The sequence below is a fragment of the Crocuta crocuta genome, unplaced genomic scaffold, assembly GCF_008692635.1.
Source record: "Crocuta crocuta isolate KB4526 unplaced genomic scaffold, BGI_CrCroc_1.0 scaffold176, whole genome shotgun sequence".
Classification (NCBI taxonomy): Eukaryota; Metazoa; Chordata; class Mammalia; order Carnivora; family Hyaenidae; genus Crocuta; species Crocuta crocuta.
Window position 1 is genome coordinate 4,835,258 of NW_027531905.1, and position 21,011 is coordinate 4,856,268.

At 40.9% G+C, this 21,011-nt stretch overlaps 1 protein-coding gene across 9 annotated transcripts in view; it reads right to left on the reverse strand.

The window, feature by feature from the left end:
- The window catches only part of PPFIBP1 (PPFIB scaffold protein 1), a 174,919-nt gene that overhangs the window by 5,949 nt on the left and 147,959 nt on the right, over positions 1 to 21,011 (reverse strand). For 6 of the 9 annotated variants that reach the window (XM_077774549.1, XM_077774555.1, XM_077774552.1 and 3 more), the window contains 13 exons: positions 16,672 to 16,787; positions 16,020 to 16,076; positions 14,669 to 14,729; positions 14,281 to 14,310; positions 11,110 to 11,281; positions 10,565 to 10,597; positions 8,245 to 8,395; positions 7,836 to 7,964; positions 5,947 to 6,097; positions 5,134 to 5,245; positions 4,648 to 4,736; positions 1,346 to 1,468; positions 430 to 555 (listed from right to left, as the gene is read on the reverse strand). In XM_077774549.1, coding sequence (XP_077630675.1) covers positions 430 to 555; positions 1,346 to 1,468; positions 4,648 to 4,736; positions 5,134 to 5,245; positions 5,947 to 6,097; positions 7,836 to 7,964; positions 8,245 to 8,395; positions 10,565 to 10,597; positions 11,110 to 11,281; positions 14,281 to 14,310; positions 14,669 to 14,729; positions 16,020 to 16,076; positions 16,672 to 16,787 — 1,350 coding nt within the window. The remainder of the gene's footprint in view (positions 1 to 429; positions 556 to 1,345; positions 1,469 to 4,647; positions 4,737 to 5,133; positions 5,246 to 5,946; positions 6,098 to 7,835; positions 7,965 to 8,244; positions 8,396 to 10,564; positions 10,598 to 11,109; positions 11,282 to 14,280; positions 14,311 to 14,668; positions 14,730 to 16,019; positions 16,077 to 16,671; positions 16,788 to 21,011) is intronic. The other 3 variants (XM_077774553.1, XM_077774554.1, XM_077774551.1) reach the window with 2 other exon arrangements.

Here is a 21,011-nt window from a genome sequence, read left to right on the forward strand (position 1 = left end):
CTAAGCGAGTGAGAAGTGGAGCTGCTCCTGACATCCGGGCATTACCAAAGTTAGGGCTTCTGGCTCTCTGAAGTGGTCTTTGGGATGCCTTTGGAAGGCAGCTCCTTACACAGCATCAATGTGCAGAAATATCATCGGTCTTTTTGTAGGTGGTTCAAAACATGATCATACGAGGGCCGGTGGCCAGATGTTACCCAACATAAGAGATAATAAATGAGAAACAGGTTTAAACCTGATCGAGAGTTATAGGATATAAATAAAAGGCATGGGAAAAAATTACCGGGAAAGTAAAGACTCACTAGAAATGGAACCGGAGGGTTCAGTTAAATGACTCTAGGATATGACAGGCAAACTGGTAATATCCTACTCAGTAGACTAATGGACACAAAATGATAAGAAGCCAGCTTTTAAATTAAAACCAAGTCCTACCATGAGCCCACCATGAACACCACTGCCTCTGAGATTGGGGGCATATTCTGCCAAGTCCACGGAGCGCAGCCACTCCATCACGCGATGGTTGGTCCACTGCTGAACCTCTGATGGGGTGATGCTACTCTATGAGAACAAACGCACACCAAGAGCTTCAGTCACTGCCTATGGGATTCCAAATGTTAAAACCGGAGGTTCTAAAAAGTCTGCTACAAAGAGCAGTTACTTTGTGTTTATAGAAAGAGTGAAAAGGTGTTGACCAGTCTGAATTTTGTTTTAAGGCATTCATGTCATGGTTTCAAGCTTTTTTACAAACTAATAAAGCAGTGCTTTAGGAAAGCAAGTCTTTTTTTTTTTTAAGTTTATGTATTTATTTGGGAGGCGGAGGCAGGGACAGAGAGAGAGGGAGACAGAGTCCCAGGTAGGCTCCACACTATCAGCACAGCACACTATCAGCCCCAACACGGGGCTCAAACTTATGAACTGTGAGATCATTACCTGAGCCGAAACCAAGAGTCAAAGAGTTGGACACTCAACCGACTGAGCCACCCAGGCACCCCAAGAAAACCAAGCCTTTATAGTGATATTTAACTGCATGGCTAAGGAAGCAGAAAAATAAAATATACCCGAGAAAAGAAGGAAGGGTAATTAAACAATCTTTGCGCTTTAGTTACATAGGTGGAACCATCATGGGGGAAATGGAAGGAATGTGGGAAAACAAAGCCCCAGGAGGGAATGAGGCTGGATTGGAAGCTCTGAGGAAACCAGAAGCTTCTCCTGCAGGCTCCACAAAGAAATGGGTGTTTGTTCTGCGCGTGCACGCGTGCGCGCGCGCGCACACACACACACACACAGTCCTGTGTGTGGAAATTCCAGTAATATTTACTGTGTAATAAATCTGAACCTCAGGTGCTACCTCATCAGATGGCCTCCTGCGCAGACAGTTTGGTTCAAAGTTATTGATCCTCAGGACCTGGATAGCCCTTTTGATACTGAGATGGTGCAGCACACTCACAACCTTCAAAGACAGTAAGTCATCCTGCAAAAAAGAACAAAAAGAGGAGCTCGCTGAGCTCTAAGGATCTTCTCAGAGAAATCTCAGAAAGCATGAGCAAAAGTAGAAAAGCCCCCATACCAAAATGCCTCGAGTGCTTGTGTTTTCAAACCTTTTAGTAAAAGAACCCTTTTTCCTGTTCCAAACAAAATCCTCTCCAGGACTGACCCCAATATATTAAAAAACAAAACAAAACAAAAAATTAACGTTCCAACGGAAGCTAACTTCCACCTATTTCTCTCTCTTCTAGACCTTCTGAGATAGGATCGTGGGACCCCACATTTTGAAAAGCACCTGCTGGGTCACTGCAAAAAGTGATCCTCTTTGAAGTGATGTGTAAGAGCACGTGATATTCACTGACGCTCACAGCTTGGCTTTCTGAGCTGAGGCTCATCACCATTTTAGGGAAAACCAGAGGAGTGTCTCTCTTATACTATTCCCCGAGCCTCAAGTAATCTCTAGATCTGGATTGTTATGCTTTAACTAGCAGACGTTGTGAATGATTTTGGAAAACTTATGTTGATCAATGTAAAGGTTTTGGTGAGAGTTAAAAAGCAGCAGCAGCATATATCACCGTAGGTTCCTTGACGGGGTAACTTTCCCCAGTCTGTGGTTATGAGGAATGTTTCACACATACCAAACACACCAAAACAAATTACTTCAGGAGGGCCATGTCAAGATAAGCATCAGTCTACTTCCAAACACACCCAGAAAATAAAACAAGAAAAACATCCATTTTGGGCACACCTTACTGATAGTATGCTTCTTGGTGGCGGGGTGGGGGGGGAGGTGCTCAGGAGGGAGGCAGATCTATTATAGACATTGCTTTTAAATACAAATATTAGATAACTGGCTGAAATTCTTAAAGCTACTCACTGAGCAAACACTTTTTCCTGAAATTTTTTCTGGATAAATTTCTTACAGGCAGTGCCTTATGGTAATTAGTACAGGCATTCCACATATTTTAATCTAAGATTGAGACACCCATTCAAAACATTTCCATATGGGCTATTTTCAACTAATTAAAGTCTATCAGATTAAAAAAAATTTTAATGCATAATGACTGAAATGTAAATATAAGGTTAATTATTTTAGCTACAGGACTTTAAAAGTAGGGGCTGTTTCCTTTAAATCAAAACAGACTTTTTTTATAGATTTAAAAATATCTTTAAGTAATTTTAGATTTGCCAAAGAGTTGCCAAAGATAGAGCAAAGGCCCAGCTACCCTTCACTCAGCTTCCTTTTATGTTAACAACTTATATAACCATGATATAGTCATCAAAAGGAAGGAGTTAACATAGACTACAAAAAAATGATAACTAAACTGCAAACTTCCTTCGAATTTCACCAGTTTTCTCGCTAGGTCTTTTCTCTGTTCCAGGATCCAACCCTGGATACCACATGCAAAAAAAGATTTTTTGTGACTTAGAACTCCTGGGGTCAAGGGGCGCCTGGGTGGCTTAGTCGGTTAAGCGCCCGACTTTCGCTTCGGTCATGATCTCGCGGTTCGTGGGTTCGAGCCCCGCGTCGGGCTCTGTGCTGACTGCCGGCTCAGAGCCTGGAGCCTGTTTCAGTCTGTGACTCCCTCTCTCTCTGACCCTCCCCTGCTCACGCTGTCTCTCTCTCTCTCCTAGAAATTTTAAAAAAAAAAAAAAAAGAACTCCTGGGGTCAAATTTTCTAAGATAATATACTCTTTTATAGCCACAAAAGTTATACACACTTTCTTTGTAACTTTAAGCCTGACTCTGCTCACATTCTTGCAGGAACAAACCTATACCTAGACAGGCAGGCAAAAATGTACTAAATTTGTTCGAGGCTGAGCTATTATTAAGAGCAGGAATCTGGAAAAAGCCTAGGTTCAAATGCTCTGTGACTTTCTGCTACTTTCTAGCTGTGGAAACTTGGCTAAGTCACCCAATTTCTCAATTCTTTCACTCCCTCATCTAAAAACCGGGGATAGCGAGAGCGCTAACTCAAGTTTTGCTGAGACGTGAGTATTAATATAAGCACACTGCTTGCAAGAGAGTACTCTTTACACAGTAAATGTTCCAGGTACTGCATGCTGGGTATCACTGCAAGCAGGTTTACGTTACGTGCCCACCAAGGTACGGGCTTGGGTTCAATGATAGAGAAGAAAACAAAACCTATGAGATGAACCTCAAGTTTGATATTGAAAAAGTAGGTGTTGGAAATTTTCAGCTTATTTGAAGAAGAGACTATGCTAGGCGGATCCCGAGCCTGGCTGACAAAAGGCCATTTAAATAAAGGCATCTGACACAATAGTACACTGATCGTCCTATGGAACCTAAAACAGGTTTTCCTGGCGTCTGTCTCTCCCCACTGCTGTAAAGTAGGGAAAAGTCCTTCCATCTCTTGATGGAAGGCTAAAAATATGAAACGACAACGAAGGAATCGGTGACTCCTGCCCTAGGGGAACGGGGCTTAAGTGGGAAAGGACGCAGGTTTCAGGTCACAGTCTCAAAAGTGGAAGGGAGGAGAGAAGACAAGTCTCTGTAGATGTCAGGTCAGAAGGGTGGTCTCTCCTGAGTGGACGCTGCATAAAGGAATGTGTAACTCAGAGACTGCCAGGGCTTTGGAACACTACCTTCTAGTTTTTAAACATCTGTGTTAGATGTAATTCACATACTAGAAAATGTACGCAAAGCGTGCACTTCAGTGTCTACATTGTTGAATACATGTGTAATCAACATTCTGGACAGCTTAGTTTATTTTTTTTTTAAGTTTATTTATTTATTTTGAGAGAAAGAGAGAGAGAGAAGGGGAGAGAGAGAATCCCAAGCAGGCTCTGTGCTGTCAGCACGGAGCCCAACATGGTGCTTGACCTCACAAACTGTGAGATCATGCCCTGAGTAGAAATTCAGAGTTGGACATTTAACTGAGCCACCTGGGTGCCCCATGGACAGCTTAGTTTAGATTAGGTTTCACACAGCTTAAATCAGGGTGTCAAATTTCCCAGTGGTGTTGCAATCATCAAATCCTACAACTTCAGCTTAACTGAATATATTCCTGCTCTTCTCAAGTTAAGGCAACACCTTCGAACTCTGGTGAAATCATTGTGAAAACAATGTATTTTACTCATTCTTATTCCTGTGTTTTTCAGAGAAAAACAACTTTACCTCCCTNCTGGGAGTAAATCACTTACAACAGTCATGTAATGGAGCATTCGACCGTCTACTCGTCCTTCATCAAACTGCGTCTTGTACTGGGGGAGACCAATATCATCCAGCCATCCTAAAGGAGAGAAATCAGTGTTGTTAGTGAGGCACAGAACACCTGTTCTTGGGGCGCCTGTGTGGCTCAGTTGGTTAAGCGGCCGACTTCAGCTCAGGTCATGATCTTGCAGTTTGTGAGTTTGAGCCCCACATCAGGCTCTGTGCTAACAGCTCAGAGCCTGGAGCTTGCTTCTGATTCTGTGTCTCATTCTCTCTCTGCCCCTCCCCTGCTCACACTCTGTCTGTCTCTCAAAAGTAAATAAATGTTAAAAAAAAAAAAAGAATGTCCTTGGTAAAGGCAGTAAAAATTAAAAACAAAAACACACCTGTTCTTATGATTAAAAAGAAAAAGCAGGTTTACTTTTTCATTCATTCATAATGAATGAATGAATGAATGAATGAGTGAGCCCTCTTACTAGTGACCCAGTTGAAATCCAGTTTTCCATGATTAGTCTCTTCTTCGGATCCCAGGGCTTGCAGGGCCAGCTGGAGTTTCTTTCGATGAAGTGAATGCTTAATTCCAAGTTCCTGAAATAATAAACAGAAACACCGGCTTCACAATTCCGTCCATATGGGCTGGATGTCCCTGGCAAAAAATGCAAATTCTCCCCAAGGGAAGCTAGTGTTAAAGACTCAACAATCACATTAAATCAGCGTGCTGACTCAGGCTAGTGAGATGCTACTGAACAAAAGGGCTCTAGAAAGCCAAGACCACTGCGATGAGCTTAGTGGCATGCCACACTCCGTAACAGGCTCCTTCCTTCACAAGACTGGGATTGTAGCACGCAAAACAGAAATTCTACTGTTTTTGTACTAAATGTTAAGTAATTAGGAAGAAATGTTAAATAATTAGACATAAGATGTAGGGCTCTTTTTTTTTCCTTAATGTAAAGTTTAAATGTATACATTGCATTGAGAAGTGGGGGCCAGTGATAAGCCACAGGGATGATTTTAAGAAATATGAGCTTAAGGTTTATTATTATATCCATACATCTATTTCTCATTAAAATGCCAGGGGCTTAAATTTCATAAGAAATCATTAAGACCAGGTACTACTTGTTAAGTCCATGAAATTTTTTAAAAAAAGGTGTGAAGCAGAAAACAAATGTTTTCAAGAGTACTGACTGGCTCCATCCACTCCCCTTTCTGGAGTACAAAGCATTCCTACATTCATAGTCTCTTTCTCTTTCTCAGTATCCATTGTCTAAACACAACAGAGAAGCAGTCACCTTCTCTAGATCTTGCTGAGAAGCCTGCAAAAGTGTTTGGCCAGAGGCAATCCAGTGTTTTCCAGAATTCAGGTAGGACTCCAAGCCTTGCTCCACAAGCCAATTGCAAACCTGCTCCTTGGTCCATTTGGCAAATGGCATGTCCAAGTCACTACAGAAAAAGGAACAACTGCATGAAAAACAATTCAAAGGCCGACCCTGTGGCTTAACATCAAGACTGAACAACTATATGCTGAACTGACAAAGGAATTCCCTGGTGGTACACATTTGACCCTGGAAAGCTTTAGGACATATCTGGAGGAGGGAGTGGCACTGGAGTTGAAAGTTACCTTATAAGACCACAGTTTTTATTTCAGATGTAAGTACAAAAGATTCAATATGATTGAGCAAGAATTCATCATATGGAAGAAAACCAAGTTGAAACAAGTCAAGTCACTGTACTAGTTTCAACCAATGTTGTTTGAAATGAATTTCCAAACAGAAGATGCTAGGTTAGACTGAAAGAAATCAAGTCTAACTTGGGATAACTTTAGCAGAATTAAGGTTTCTCTCTAGGTGGTCATCAATGGGAAGAGAGCAATATGTCATCGTTGACTACAGGAAAATGCAAGCAACAATAACAAAAGACAAAAAAAAAAAAAGAAAAATGTAATCAAAGCAAAGTCGTATGTTTTATTTTTTACTTTGACACATAGTGTGTGCTTTTAAAAAAAAAAAAAGTGTAGGGGCGCCTGGGTGGCTTCGTCGGTTAAGCGTCCGACTTTCGCTTAGGTCATGATCTTGCGGTTCGTGGGTTCGGGCCCCGCGTCGGGCTCTGTGCTGACTGCCAGCTCAGAGCCTGGAGCCCATTTCAGAGTCTGTGTCTCCCTCTCTCTCTGACCCTCCCCTGCTCATGCTGTCTCTCTCTCTCTCTCTGTCCTAGAAATAAATAAAAAATATTAAAAAAAAAAAAAAGGGTAGATTAACAAGATTTTTTTTTTTTAAACAGCACAAGAGGTCCTCTCCTGTGTACAAAGAGAGCATATGGCAAACGAGACTTTTGTGTTTGAAGAGAGCCAGAGTTTCCTCCTTGATGAAACTTGTGTCCAGTCTTCTGTGTGGGTGGGAGGAACATGTTTAAAAGGTTCCTAGCCCATTATCACATTCCAAAGATTTAGTATCAATGATTTGTACTAGATGTTTGCCAACCCCACCCTCTTTATTCTTAGTAGGTAAGTGTAGTAATTTCAAACCAGCCCTAAATTGGGATAAGGGTGAAGTTCACAGAGTCTTAACAGAGAAAACACTACATGGTCCTGATAAATTTAGGAATTCTGATAGAATTTACACCTTTAGGTGCTTTCACAGAATCTATTAATCATTAATGTTTATTGAGCAGTTACCATTTGCCAGATACTGACTGCATGTAAACTCAATTACCTTTTGGGGAATATACTAATTAATACTATGGAAACAGAGGCACAGAGCATGGAAGTAGTTGCTCAAGGTGACCCAGGTTATAGGATATGGTAGGGAAAAACTCAGAGCCAAATAGTCTGTGTCTAGAACTTAACCACTATGCTATCACATCTCTCCAGAGCTGTGCCTCAGAGTACTTACGGTAATTATTTTTTCTGTCAAACTTAAGTCCAACAATCATTCTAACAGAGATGTTGCTGACACTTTAGCTCTGGTTCCTCCCCAGCTCACAGAGCCCCCATCTTCTGCATGGTTTTCACCAACCACTGCCAAATGACACTGCCCTATAAAGATGACGGACCCTTTCACTAGGCACAACAGTAAGCAATGGATGCCACCGGCCAACCCAGGGACAACACTAACTCTGCAGGTGCTCACCGCCGTGACACTTAGGTGGAGATGTCAAAGTCCATTCATTCGGCTGTTCTCACCTGTTAGATTGTCCCAAATCTCGAGACCAACCCAGTCGTGGCCCTGCGGTTGCCCTCGTCCCTCCTCTTTTGAATTCAGGCTCAGACATGTCATCTGGGTTGAATGTAGTTGACTGACTTCTCCTAAGTCTGCACAGAAGACACAATACCACATTGCCTTGTATGAGACCTGAAGAGGCCTTAGACTTTAATCAGAACACGGCTTATGTATGGTCAGAACAGATACTTGGATTTCAGTGTTAACTGAGACCCAATGTGTTAATGAATCCCAGATCACACTCTTCCTTCCATAAAGGGAACACAAAAGTCTTACAATTTCATACTTGTTTCCCGTTAATTTTCCATTTATTCCTACATTTGAGCAACATAGAATATAAAACCCACTCCATTTGTCCGCTCTGTTACTTACTTTCCAAAGAGTTTCATGATACCTCTGGATTTCTTTTTGGAATCTGGCGATGGCGGAGATATCTGGAAGGGACTACTTCCCTGTGCATCTTTTGGCCGGGAAGATACACCAGCCAGATCTAGGTGCTCAGCTGTCTCCTTCTCTGTTTCAGCTATTCCAAGAACAGAATACAAACTCGATGAGCTTTAACTACGGAATGAACATGACTAAATGTTAACCTTTTTGGTTTTTAGCAATTGTTATACATTTTTCTTCTGTTGGTCTTTAAATCAGTGATTTACAAAAGGCACCGTACAAATACGAAAAATGGAATGTGGATGTATGTTTTGCTCTGTTGGCTGTTCTGTATAAATTAACATTATGTGGAATACTGTGTAGGATACTGTGTCTACTCATTAACTTACAAGTGATAACCTCTTTGAGATTCAAAGAGGTAAGAGGATTGTCATATTCTTTCCTCAAGTGACTTGAATTAATAATGAAATTACTCTCAATCTTCCCAAAGCACTTGGTACTGTGCACTCCCTCCAATATTCTTCAACATCATTATCTCCCTCATCTTCTTATTAGGACACTCTCCCAAATCTGCCATCTGATAGTTTCTTCTTTGCTGCAGTACCTGTTTTCTCTTCCTCTTTCACTCCAAGATTCTGTTCTACGTTCTCTCCCTCAGCAGGATCTCTGGACAAGCCCACCCACTCCATGCTCAGCACTAAATGATGGCATCCCATATCTAGGCAGCTGGTATCAAAACCTCTGGACCTAATCTCTCTCCCTAGACTCAGTATCTGAACATCGATGGATATTCCCAATTTGGTGGCCAGGAACATCGTGGACTCCACAAACCATGCAATTTTCCTGGGCCTTCTCTTAAGTTTGCTTTTTAAATATTTCCTTACTACTAAATAATATTCTCCCTCTTACTCCAGTTCAAACCCTTTGTCATATTCTTTTCATGTCCTTCTCTCCTTTGCCATTTACATCAAATCCCAAGTTACCAATTTCCATCAATTCTTTTTTCGAGAGATTACTCTTATTCTCTTATTTATATCTTGTTATGTGCTGAGAAAAGAATGAACTGGATAGGCATAAATTTTTCCTTTGATATAAAATCAGTGCCTGTTGACTCTGCCTTGGAACAGTAACATCCAAATTTGCTACTTCCTCACTTTCTGAGCATTAGCTAGCTTACTTCATTCAGCTGTCCCTTCGTGGATGATCCCACCCTGGCAAACACAAGGGGTACTGTTCCTGAATGCGAGACTGTACACTTTTTCGGGAAAGTAAAAGTTGAACGAAAATCACAGGAACGATGTTTCAGCAAGATATAAAAGTTGCAAAGATTGACTTTTCTATGAAGCACAGCTGTGATTATAGGTTATAACAAGCAGTACTCAGCTCTTAGCATGGGCAATTTATTTCTTCGAAGAAAGATACAAAAACACTTGAAAATAGTTGTCTGGATGTTATCCCATGTTTATCCTAGAAATGTAAGACCATGAAGAGAGAGGTTACCCTTACCGACCCACTTTAGAAGGCATGTAGGTAACTTATACAAGATAATAAAACCTACAGGGAAAATCCAAAGGAGCCTTTCCATCGAAACACTAAAGCCATCGTGGGTACTGGTGTACCTGAAAATGTTGCCTAACTTACCCGCATTTAAGAAGCATCCTATTCTCATTTTTGGTCTGAGAATGTTTTTTCTCTCCTGTGCCCACACTTTTAGAGAAGAAAACTGAGCCTCCTGTCTCCTAAAATCACTTTGGGGGTGACTCCCCAGATAGCGCATGGGGCTTCTTGGTGTCACTAGACATTACCTCCATCTTCAAGGCAATAAATGTCAGAAGAACGTTCCCTCAAGAAAAGGAAGTCGGAAACGATCATTTTCAACATCTTCTATAGACTTCACCATTTGGCTGAAAACATTGCTCTCTGGGGATAACGTGAGCGTGGAGAAGGTACTGCCAGACCTGGGGGTTAGTGTGAGACAGTGTGCACTTGAAGGGTGAAAAAGCTGGACTTTATGATGCAGGGCAGTGCTGCCCTGGACTCCGAGGGGTGCTCTGTGCACTTCCAGGTCCCCCCAGGGCCTGTCGCGAGGTGTCATTAGCATGGGTTAAAACAGCATTGAGGCTTGGAAGCAAAGGCTCTACAGAGTCCTAATTTTTAGCAGGAGGTGGAAGGAACTCTCTGGAGTAACGGACTACATTTTCTGATTGCTGCCAGCTCGCTCTCTACAGATCACAGATGCCAAGGGCAAGGTTAGCTCAGTTTGGAGGACAGCACTGGCGAAGGCTGGCATGCAGGGGTACGATACCTAAGGTGGGTGCACTGGCACTTCGTTTACGATCTTCAGATATCCCAACAACGCACACAATCACACGCAGCCCAATGGAGAAAACACAGGAGAATGACAAAATGAAACACAGATCAAACTCCTACTCATAAAATACACACAGTGGGAGGAAAGGCAAGCACCACACTGTGCTTCCGACACTGCAGACTCTGTTAGCGGTGTCAATATGGGGTTAATCTATCTACTTTCTGAACAGATGAGAAGTCGTTACAATGAAGTCAGAGAGTATCATGGTTTTTGGTCTTTCTTCTACATTTATGCTCCAACGAGGAGAGCAGGGTGAGAGCCTACCCGGAGCTATCTTTACCACCAAATTCAACCCGTGGAAGCTTCTTTTTTTTTTTTTTTTTTTTTTTTTTTTTTTTGGGGGCGGGGGGGGGCTTACTTTCCCCCAAGTCATTGACCTTCAATTCTGAGAAAGAGAAACATACAAATAGATGAACCAGAGAAGAGATCGATCTTTTCCTCATTCAGAATGAAAGCGAAGGCATTTTGGCCACACATACCCAAGTTGGGGGCACTTGCTGTCCTCTTGTTACTTTTTATTTTAAAAAAGCCACGCCCAAAGGAAGATCTGGCTTTTCGAGTGCCAAACGGGGTGTCGTCCATGGAGGCATCGTGTCCCGGAGCTTTGGGAGGGAGGCTTCCCAACGGGCTGCTTTCTGTTGGAGTTTTATCCTGAGAGAGAAGTAATAATAAATGTAAGGCCGCACTAATGTGCAGAATTATTAGCACATGCTGGGTGCAACACCTGGCACGTTATATATTTCACTTTGCTTCAAAGAATGATGGAACTAAGAGACTGATTATAAATACTGTAAGTTTAATAAGTCAATGCTAAAAGCTACTTAGGAAACAATAGCTGCGGCAGCAACAAAAACATGATCATCATTAATCTATAACCCACGTGCTTAGGACTTGAAATATTTAAGATACAGAAATTCTCAAATTTTGAGGCGCCTGAGTGGCTCAGTCAGTTGAGCGTCTGACTTCAGCTCAGGTCATGATCTCGCGGTTTGTGAGTTCCTGCCCCACGTCGGGCTCTGTGCTGACGGTAGGGAGCCTGGAACCTGCTTCAGATTCTGTGTCTCCCTCTCCCTCTGCCCCTTCCCTGCTTGTGTGCTGTCTCTCTCCCTCTCTCCCTCAAAAATGAATAAACCTTTTTTAAAAAAAACCAACCTTTTTTTTAAATGAAGCCAACTCTATAAAAAATTTCTCAATTTTTATTTGCCTCATTCCCCGCCAAGACATGGAAATAAGATATTCCATAACCAGAACACCAATAGATTTCTTATTTTTCTAACAATTATGACACAGACTTGGCCATAATATATAGTATAGTTCACAGTCTTTGTAATATAACTGTAATATAACTGAAGCCCAATATAATCACTCTACAAAGCAGGCATTAACCCTGCTTCTATACCAGCAGTATAAAGAGATTCCACTCTAGTTATTCTAAATATTCTTCTCAAAGAATTAATAATAAAATAAAGACACAATCAGTGACTGTTAAATTTATTTTTTTAAGTGGTATTCTGGGATGTGTTCATATCTTGCCTGCAAGTTACCAAACACGGATGACCAATTTTCAAAGACTATGATACATGCAGATGTACTTAACATCAAAACTAAACTTGCTATAATTAAAATTTTCTTTCTTGATTCAGAAGCCACTTGGGCTGTCTACAATATTTCAAAGTATTTATGAAGAACTTTAAGTGTAATTAAGCTATACTTTTATTATTATTATTATTATTATTATTCTTTCATTTTGAGAGAGAGTACATGCAAATGGAGGGCACGGGGGGTGGAGAGAGACAGAGACAGAGTGACCAAGGGAGGAACAGAGAGAGAGAGAGAGAGAGAGAGAGAGAGAGAGGAGGGAAAGAGAGAGAGAGACAGAGACAGAGAGAAAATTCCAAGCAGGTTCCATGATGTTAGTGCAGAGCCTGACACAGGGCCTGATCCCAGGAACCTTGAGATCATTACCTGAGACTAAAGTAAGAGTCACATGCTTAACCAACTGAGCCTGTTTAACAGTATAACTATTAAGTTACACTTTAAATACTGTTTATTTTTGGGGTGCCTTGGTGGCTCAGTCAGTTAAGCATCCGACTCTTGGTTTTGGCTCAGGTCATGATCTCACAGTTTCGTGAGCTTGAGCCCCACATCTGGCTCTATGCTGACAGTGCAGAGTCTGCTTGAAATCCTCTCTCTCTCTCTCTCTCTCTCTCTCTCTCTCTCACCTTCCCTCTCTCTCCTACTCACACTGTTTCTGTCTCTCTCAAAATAAACTTAAAATTTTTTAAATAAAAAAATTACTCTTTATTTTTGAGCTTTCTCGTCTGAATTTGCAATTACAGAAATATGATCTATTATACTGTTGTAGTATTTCCCAAAGATGATTTTGTTTGCATGTTCTCATTTCTCTAAAATCTCCTGCCCTCTGTTTCTTTCTTGCAGAGATGGAGAAAGGAGAGAGGGGTGACAGGCTTTAAGGTGGTGATTTTATTCTACATATCTACTGCTCATCACAACTACAAGTTTGTAGGTGCTACAATTCAGTGATTCTGTTATCTGTGTGGACACTGATGTCAAAATCACTTAATCGTTTAATGAACTGCAAGACAAAAAGGACAGAGGATGACTGTAATTATAGCTGTAGACACTGTCTGTGCCTTATCGGTGACACCTACTTTATGACTCAAGGCATTAAGAGCCAACAGTCAAGAGAGTGCCTGTGGAAGTACCCTGTCTACCAGAAGGGTAGCCTTTACAAAGTTAATGACTGAAAATCAGAGGAAAAAAGAACCAGAGCCCCTGCTGATATGTCTTTAAAAAACAAAAACAAAACAAACAAAAAAAGCCCCACCAAAATGTTTGCTGTAAACAGACAGTGGCTATAGGAAATGAATGGCTGTTCTAAGACTGGTGATCTAAGAAGGACTTTTTGTGGGGTCTAAGGACGTCCAAGTGTGCCCATTAAGAACATCAATAGCCTGATTTGAGTGTTTGGGGGTTTTGGGTTTGTTTGTTTTTCAACAGTGTATAGAGGCGAAATATAAAAAGTAACTATTCTGACTCAAACAATTCGGTGGCATTTAGTGCCATCACAGTGGTGTGTAGCCACCACCTCCACCTCGTTCCACGGCATTTCCATCATTCTCAAGAAAACCCCTTACCCATTAAGCAGTTTCTTTCCCTTCCCCTTTCTCCACCTCTGGAAGCCACAAATCTGTGTTCTGTCTCTATGGGTTTATTTAGTCTGGATACTTCATGTAAGTGGAATCATTTAATGTGTGATCTTTTGTGTCTGGCTTCTTTCATTTAACATGCTTTGGAGATTCTAAGTTTTGGTGTTTTGGAGGCATTTCAGCAATCACAGGGATTAGAAGTCTCAACCACTTTTGGGGGCGCCTGGGTGGCTTAGTCGGTTAAGCGTCCAACTTTCGCTTAGGTCATGATCTCGTGGTTCGTGGGTTCGAGCCCCGCGTCGGGCTCTGTGCTGACTGCCAGCTCAGAGCCTGGAGCCTATTTCAGAGTCTGTGTCTCCCTCTCTCTCTGACCCTCCCCTGCTCACGCTGTCTCTCCCTGTCTCTCCTAGAAATAAATGAAAATATTAAAAAAAAAAAATCTCAACCACTTTTGTATTATAATCTGGGCACAAAAATTACCTCTGAAGACTTCTGAACAGACTCCGTATCCTGTTCAAAACAACAACAGTATTTAAGGTTGTTACAGGAATCCCTTGTATGTTGAGAATTTGTCACATACAATTCCATAAATTAAAATAAATGTACATCTACTTCAGAGCTACACAATTTCATTTCATTTATTTCCAATAATGGTTTATTAAAGTCTCCATTTTTTAATTTTGTATACTACTTTCCATCGTTCATATTCATATTTCTTAATATCTACTATTAACCGTGATAGCTAATATTTTTCATTAGAGAAAACACAAACTCTTCCTAAAAGGGTTTTATCTGCAAAATGGAAAATATGAAGCACCCTAAATATTTTCTTCTCAGGGTAACCGAGAGAAAAAAACACAGAACCAACCCCGTCTGATGACTCTTTCTTCAGATTGCCCAGGCTGCTGGACTTCTGCAGACTTGAAGCTCTAAAAATAACAATAATAGTAATTAGGATTAATAATAGGTGCCTCTGGTGCCACTGTTTCTAAGCAGAATATCTTGGAAAGAAACTAAAATTGTACATGGGTTGAATCCTGGTAATAAAAGAAACTCTGGATTCAGGCAGTCATTTATGTGCTTAACTAAATTATAACATTTCGTTCTCTGAAAAGCAGAGGCGGTTACTGTGCTGCCAATAATTCTAAATGTCTGCACACGGTTACATAGCTGGGAAAACACTTAGTGGACTATCCCTGTGATGTCAATATTTGAAAGTAAAACTGGTTTCCATGGATTAGTGGTGCATCCGGTGCCTGTATACATTTACACCAGGAGCGTTTAAAATACTCACAGACTATTTACATATAATCCTTGTCATTACAATAAAGGACCAAAGTGTTACGCTTCAATTCACAAAGGAGTCAATTTTCTGAATCTGGCAAAGTACTTCACTTTATAGTTCTGATCAAGGCATAATAGAAAAATCCCTATTGCTGCCCATAGTAATTTATCTGCTATCCTGGTAAAGGCAAAGTGACCCCGTAAACATCCAGAGATTTTCTCTTTCACGTAACTGGCATTCAAATATATAGAGCTGGTCTTACTCAGATTTGAAGGCAGGAATATGTGACCAGTTTAAAGAGAGATAAAAGTAACATCTACTATATAACTTATATGATTTCTTTGCTATACAAAATAGTATAACTATACAACCTTTTAAAAGGCAATTCTCATGTATTTACGTGCAAATGTAAATAAGTTGCTAGAAGTGTGGACTACCAAATAAATTAAAGATAATGCCCTGAAAAGAAAAGATCTCATCTTCGAGTACTGTTCTGAAAATAGATTTTCCTTATTTAATCCAGACTTTAACATGGATAAACACAGAAATCGGGTGGGTTTATTACACTAAAAGTGCAAAAAACCCACTGCAGCCTTTCCAGCCGTCACACCATCCTCTGTGACTCTTTTCTGCTAGAGTCAAAATGCAAGTCGTTGCAAACCTCAGATTCAAAGGCCTGAACATCACATGACAGCTGATGAGGGAAGGCTGAAGATGTACAAAAACCTGGCATGCGATAATGGTCAACGAGCAAGTTATTTCTTCCTTAACTTAACAACCCTCACCTCCACCCCCATCCAACCACCACACCTGCGTTAACGCAATCAGGCCTCAGAGTCGTTTGCTTTTTAATATTGCTTATTGTTAGTGTGATAGAGGCTTCCTCTCTGCCAGGTCTCAAGTGACATTTTTTACATTCAGTAACATAACTTACGCAAGGCTATCAGAAGACTGGGTTTCAACAGCAGCACCAAGGATTATTTTTCCATCACTAAAATGTAAAAAAGACTTGATGCACTTTCAGAGTAAAAGACCACATATACTCTAAGTGAACACAATTGTCAGAAATAAAACAACTGCAAGGGAATCTAGTTCTCTCTTTAAAAATATTCTATTATATTTTCTTTTATTTGGTCTAATTGTAAGTGTAAGCAATTGAGAATATGCTCCCTCAAAATTCTTCTTGCTGGGGGAGAAACTATGGTACCCCCGTCCTGAATCCTTCCCAGCCATCTTGCAAGCAGCCTTGGCCACATGACTGTCACTAGGGGCATGGCAACACTTTTTGTCGGCCACCTATGACCCAAGACATAAAACCCAAAGGCCCTAAAATCCCCCTCTAACCTGACCACCACACCCCCACTCCCCCGACTCCTCTCCTGTGACTCCTCGCTTCACACCTTTTATTTCAATAATACAGAACTGATTTCAGGTCCCTTGGGCCTGTTTCAGGTCCCATGCCTTCCCGTTTCTTGTCTCTGTCATAAACTATGTCTGTAAATGAATGCAGTGCATCCTGGTCTTTGCCTGATCTACCCTGTTGAACACTTATATTGCAATGTCATGTCAAGGCATAAACGACGTACTTCTCTTCAAACGAAGTCTCTGGCTTAGGAGGCAATTTTGCTTTTTCGGCAATTTCCAAGCCCTTAGATGGTGGCGATAACGAAGGGACCGAAACTTGCAAGATGCCGGTGTGGAACTGTAACGGAATCACAAAAACGCCAAAAATCAAACAAAACAGAAGTCACAAAGGAAAAAAAAATAAGACAATTACATGGTCTACTGATAAAATTTCATACACCTGGGCTCAGAATGCTATTCTTATATTTACATAACAGTCTCAGGATATAAACATCAATAAGTGTTCATCAGAGAAAACCTTCTGGAGGAAGGTCAGCGTTGAACTTGTTTCTGAATAAAGCATAATAAATACCATCAAGTAAGTCAAAAGATGATCCTGGCAACTCGAAGCGCCAGTTAAAACATACTTGCCTAAGTGAACCTTACGTAAATCATTTAACTGCATGTCAGTTTTCTCCCCTGTACAATGAGAATGGCCAATGCCTACCGTACAGGATTGTCATGATTTAAGATGAGATTTGGATAAAGTGCTTTGTAAACACACCTCTTTTCTTTTTTCCTTCCTTCCTTCCTACCTTCCTTCCTTCCTTCCTTTTTTAATTTTAGAGAGGTGGGGAGAGAGGGGCAGAAGGAGAGTTAGAGAATCCCAAGCAGGCTCCATGCTCAGCAAAGAGCCCAATGCAGGGCTGGATCCCATGACCCTGGGATCATGACCTGAGCCAAAATCAAGAGTCAGATGCTCAACCGACTGAGCCACCCGGGCAACCCTGTTTTCACTTTAATTTCTACCACCAGTCTAACACAGAATGTTGTTCAACCAGTTAATTTGTGGATACAATTAAAGCACTTTGCTTAATAACAATATTAGAGCAACAACAAAAATGCATGGTACGTTCTCCCAGACAAATGCCATATGTATCCTAGGGAGGGAATCTAGGAAAAAAAATGTTATACTCTGGCTTTAAATAGCTTCCAACAACTGTAGAGCACTTAGGCTGTGACCATGTCATAAACTAATAAGCCAAACACTTAAAAAAATTCTGGTGAAGAAAAATAAACTAAATTTATCTCAGTAAATTCACTTTGCCAATTAGTGACAGCTCTTCACTTCTGAACCTGGCCAGGCAGGTAGGGACTCACACCAGTGAACACACTTCTAGATGGCAATCAGTCAACAGTCTCACCTTTGTAACCAGACATTCACAGCTGATGTCAACTCACTCCACCCTCTGAAAGGCCACCAGTCCCTGAGCACCACGCATCCCCCGAAACCCCACGTATGATCAGCCAAGGAGACTGTCTTTGACCAACAAAGTTCATTTAGTTAAATAAACAATAAATTCGGCTTTGTGGATTTTGTTTCAGTTATCGAGTGGTGGTCTCCTCCCTTGGTACTATAAATGGTTATAACACGTGAGGTCTGTTAAAATAACCTCATTAGGCCCAAGATGGAGTGGCTTGTATTAAGCTCCATGTCATTAAACCCAAAGTTACCTGACTTTCTCTGCTTGGTGCTCCCAGAAGAGGCAAGCGGAGGTCAACAAGTCAGTGCTTCCCTGCTCTACACAAGCTACCTGACTCTGCTCTAAGACTTCCCTTCGCTGCACAGAAGGAAAGTAACCCTACTTGAACAAACCAGCAAGTGCTTAGCATGACCCCATTCCTGCTTCCTTCTGCCTAAAAAAGCCTTTCATTTTGTACAGATCCTTAGAGTTCCTTTCCATCTGCTCAGGTGGACGTTACTCAATTCATAAATTGCCGAAGAAAGCCAGGAAGATCTTTAAAAATCATTCAGTTGAATTTCATTCTTTAACAGCAAGTCATATTTATTGTAAAGTAGGAGATTATTTCACTTTTTAATTTTTAAAATAAAAAAAATTATTTGTTTGTTTATTTATTTATTTTGAATCTTTATGATTAGTTCTGGGCAACTTACTGAGCCATCACCCATGAGGTATGAAGCTCACAGTAGCTCCCTGGGTTCTTAATCATGGGGGTGGGGGTGGGGGTGGGTGGCTCCACTAACCAAATGACCCATTTTCTTCATTTCATTTCAAACTTTAGGGCTTTAACTCCAACCTCAAAATCTCCCTCCTAGCTTTCCTTTAACAATGTGGTTGAACATGCTCAATCATCATCAAATCATTCTGGTTCCAAACTAAAAGTCTCATGAAAGTAGAATTCACATAGCAAAGACTTTGTGTTAAGGATACGAGATTATCTAGGCATGTCTTACACGGAACAGCTGTGTTTCTGTATACATGCAGCACACTCAATGGCTGTCAAATATTAGTCTTCCCTTCAGTATAAATATGTATGTATCAAGTAGGGAATTTTTTTTTCCCTCTTAAGTATTTCTTATTCCTTAACTTACTCCTTATTTCTCTCTTCCAATTTTATGGAGAGATCACTAACATGCAGCACAATATAAATTTAAGATATACAGCATAATGACTTACACATTACGGTGGAATAATCACCACAGTAAGCCTAGTTAACATCCATCACTTTTTCTAGATATGAAGGGAAGGGAAGGGACAGGAAGGAAGGAAGTAAAGAAGGAAGAAAGATAAAGAAGGAGGAAAAACATTTTTTTTCCCTTGTATGAGAACTTTTTGAATTAGTCTCTTAGCAACTTTCAAATATGCCACATAGCAACATTAACTGTAGGCATCATGCTGTACATTACACTCCCGGCACTCATTTGTCTTATAACTGGGAGCTTACACCTTTTAACCAACTCCCTCCACTTTCCCCTACCCACTAATTCCTTATTAATGACATCCTTTAGCCCTGTCTTACATTTGAGAGAGAAATGTTAATTATTGTCTCCTTGAATTCTTTTGCATTCAATTCAAATTTCATTCTCTCATTATTAGGAACAGATAGGAAAAATAAAGATGCCCCTCGGGTTTTTCTCACCATGTGTAGTAAAATGTTAAAAGGAAAGAAGACCAAAAAAAGAAATGTTCAACATAAGGGAGACAAGGTTGTTTCATTAAAAAAAAAAAAAAAACAACAATAAAGCAAACAAACAAAAATAAACCCTTCCCATTCCTGGTTTCTCTAAACAGCACATACATTAAAATTAAGAAATACTTTTGGGGGATCTGAGTGTCACAGTTGGTTAAGCATCTGACTCTTGATTTCGGCTCAGGTCATGATCTCACAGTTCATGAGTTCAACCTCTACCTTCTTGGGATTTTCTCTCTCTCTCTCTCTGTCTCTCTCTCTCTGCACCTCCCTCCCTCTCAAAAATAAATAAATAAAAACATTTTAAAAAAAAATTAACAAACAGTTTCAGAGCAAAGACGGAGGTGCTATCAGGAAAACAGTCTAAAGATGAAGCCATGGATGTGCCTTTGTTATGGCCTCAGGAAGATGTAAGGAGGTGCTATGTCAGTGAGCCCTTCAAAAAGAGCAAAACCTCTAAAAGTAAAGGGATATTCCAAGCAGCCTGACAGAAAACTTAATGTAGGAAAAGGTTTATTGTGAAGATATTTGTGGATATGCTTTACCTGATGGACTGGATTATAAATTGATTCCTAAGAAATCTCAAATGAATCAACTATTACACCAAATTAGACCGACAGGGACAGAGAGATAGTAGAACGTAGAAGGCCTTGGACCCATACGGACACTTTTACAGAAAACGACTCATCTGCAATTACAGGTTCCTTCTTAGGGAAATGGAAAGATGACTCAGAAGGAATAACCAAATGCCCAGGGGACTGGACTCTGTCAAAGAGCTGGTAACATGGGCTGGCTGGATTTTGGAATTGCTATGGACTGATGATACCTGTGTGTCTTCCACTCTCCCTCTTTTGTAAATGGGAATGCCTAGCAGTTGTTATGCCTATCCCGCCACACTATGGCAAGTGTGTAGGGGACAAACAGCTTGACCTTTAAGTCCCTGGTTCTGTAAATGGAATGCAGTGCCTGAGAAACCATGCCCAAGTTGATGTTCCTGAGGAGCTTCACCTACATCTTGACCTGGTCTGGATGATGAGATCCTGGATGCTGATGCCAAACAGGAATGAGATCAAGAGGTCTCTGAAGAGAGGGTGAGTGTATTTTGCATGGGAGAGAGGTGTAAATTATTGTAGCTGGAGACTGGAGGAGTGGATTGTACTATTCAGATACGGCTGCACCAGTATATGCCGCCCCACGTGTTCTTCTTATAATGTGATGTCGTTACTTGTCCATCAAGAGGCAGGATCTATCCTTCCCCTCTGTGAGTGTGTGTGGACCCGTGACTACAGCAGAAGAGCTGCTACAAGACTTCTGAGTTATATCAGAAAAGGTGACAGAAATTTGCCCATTCTCTTCTCAGGATGCTCAT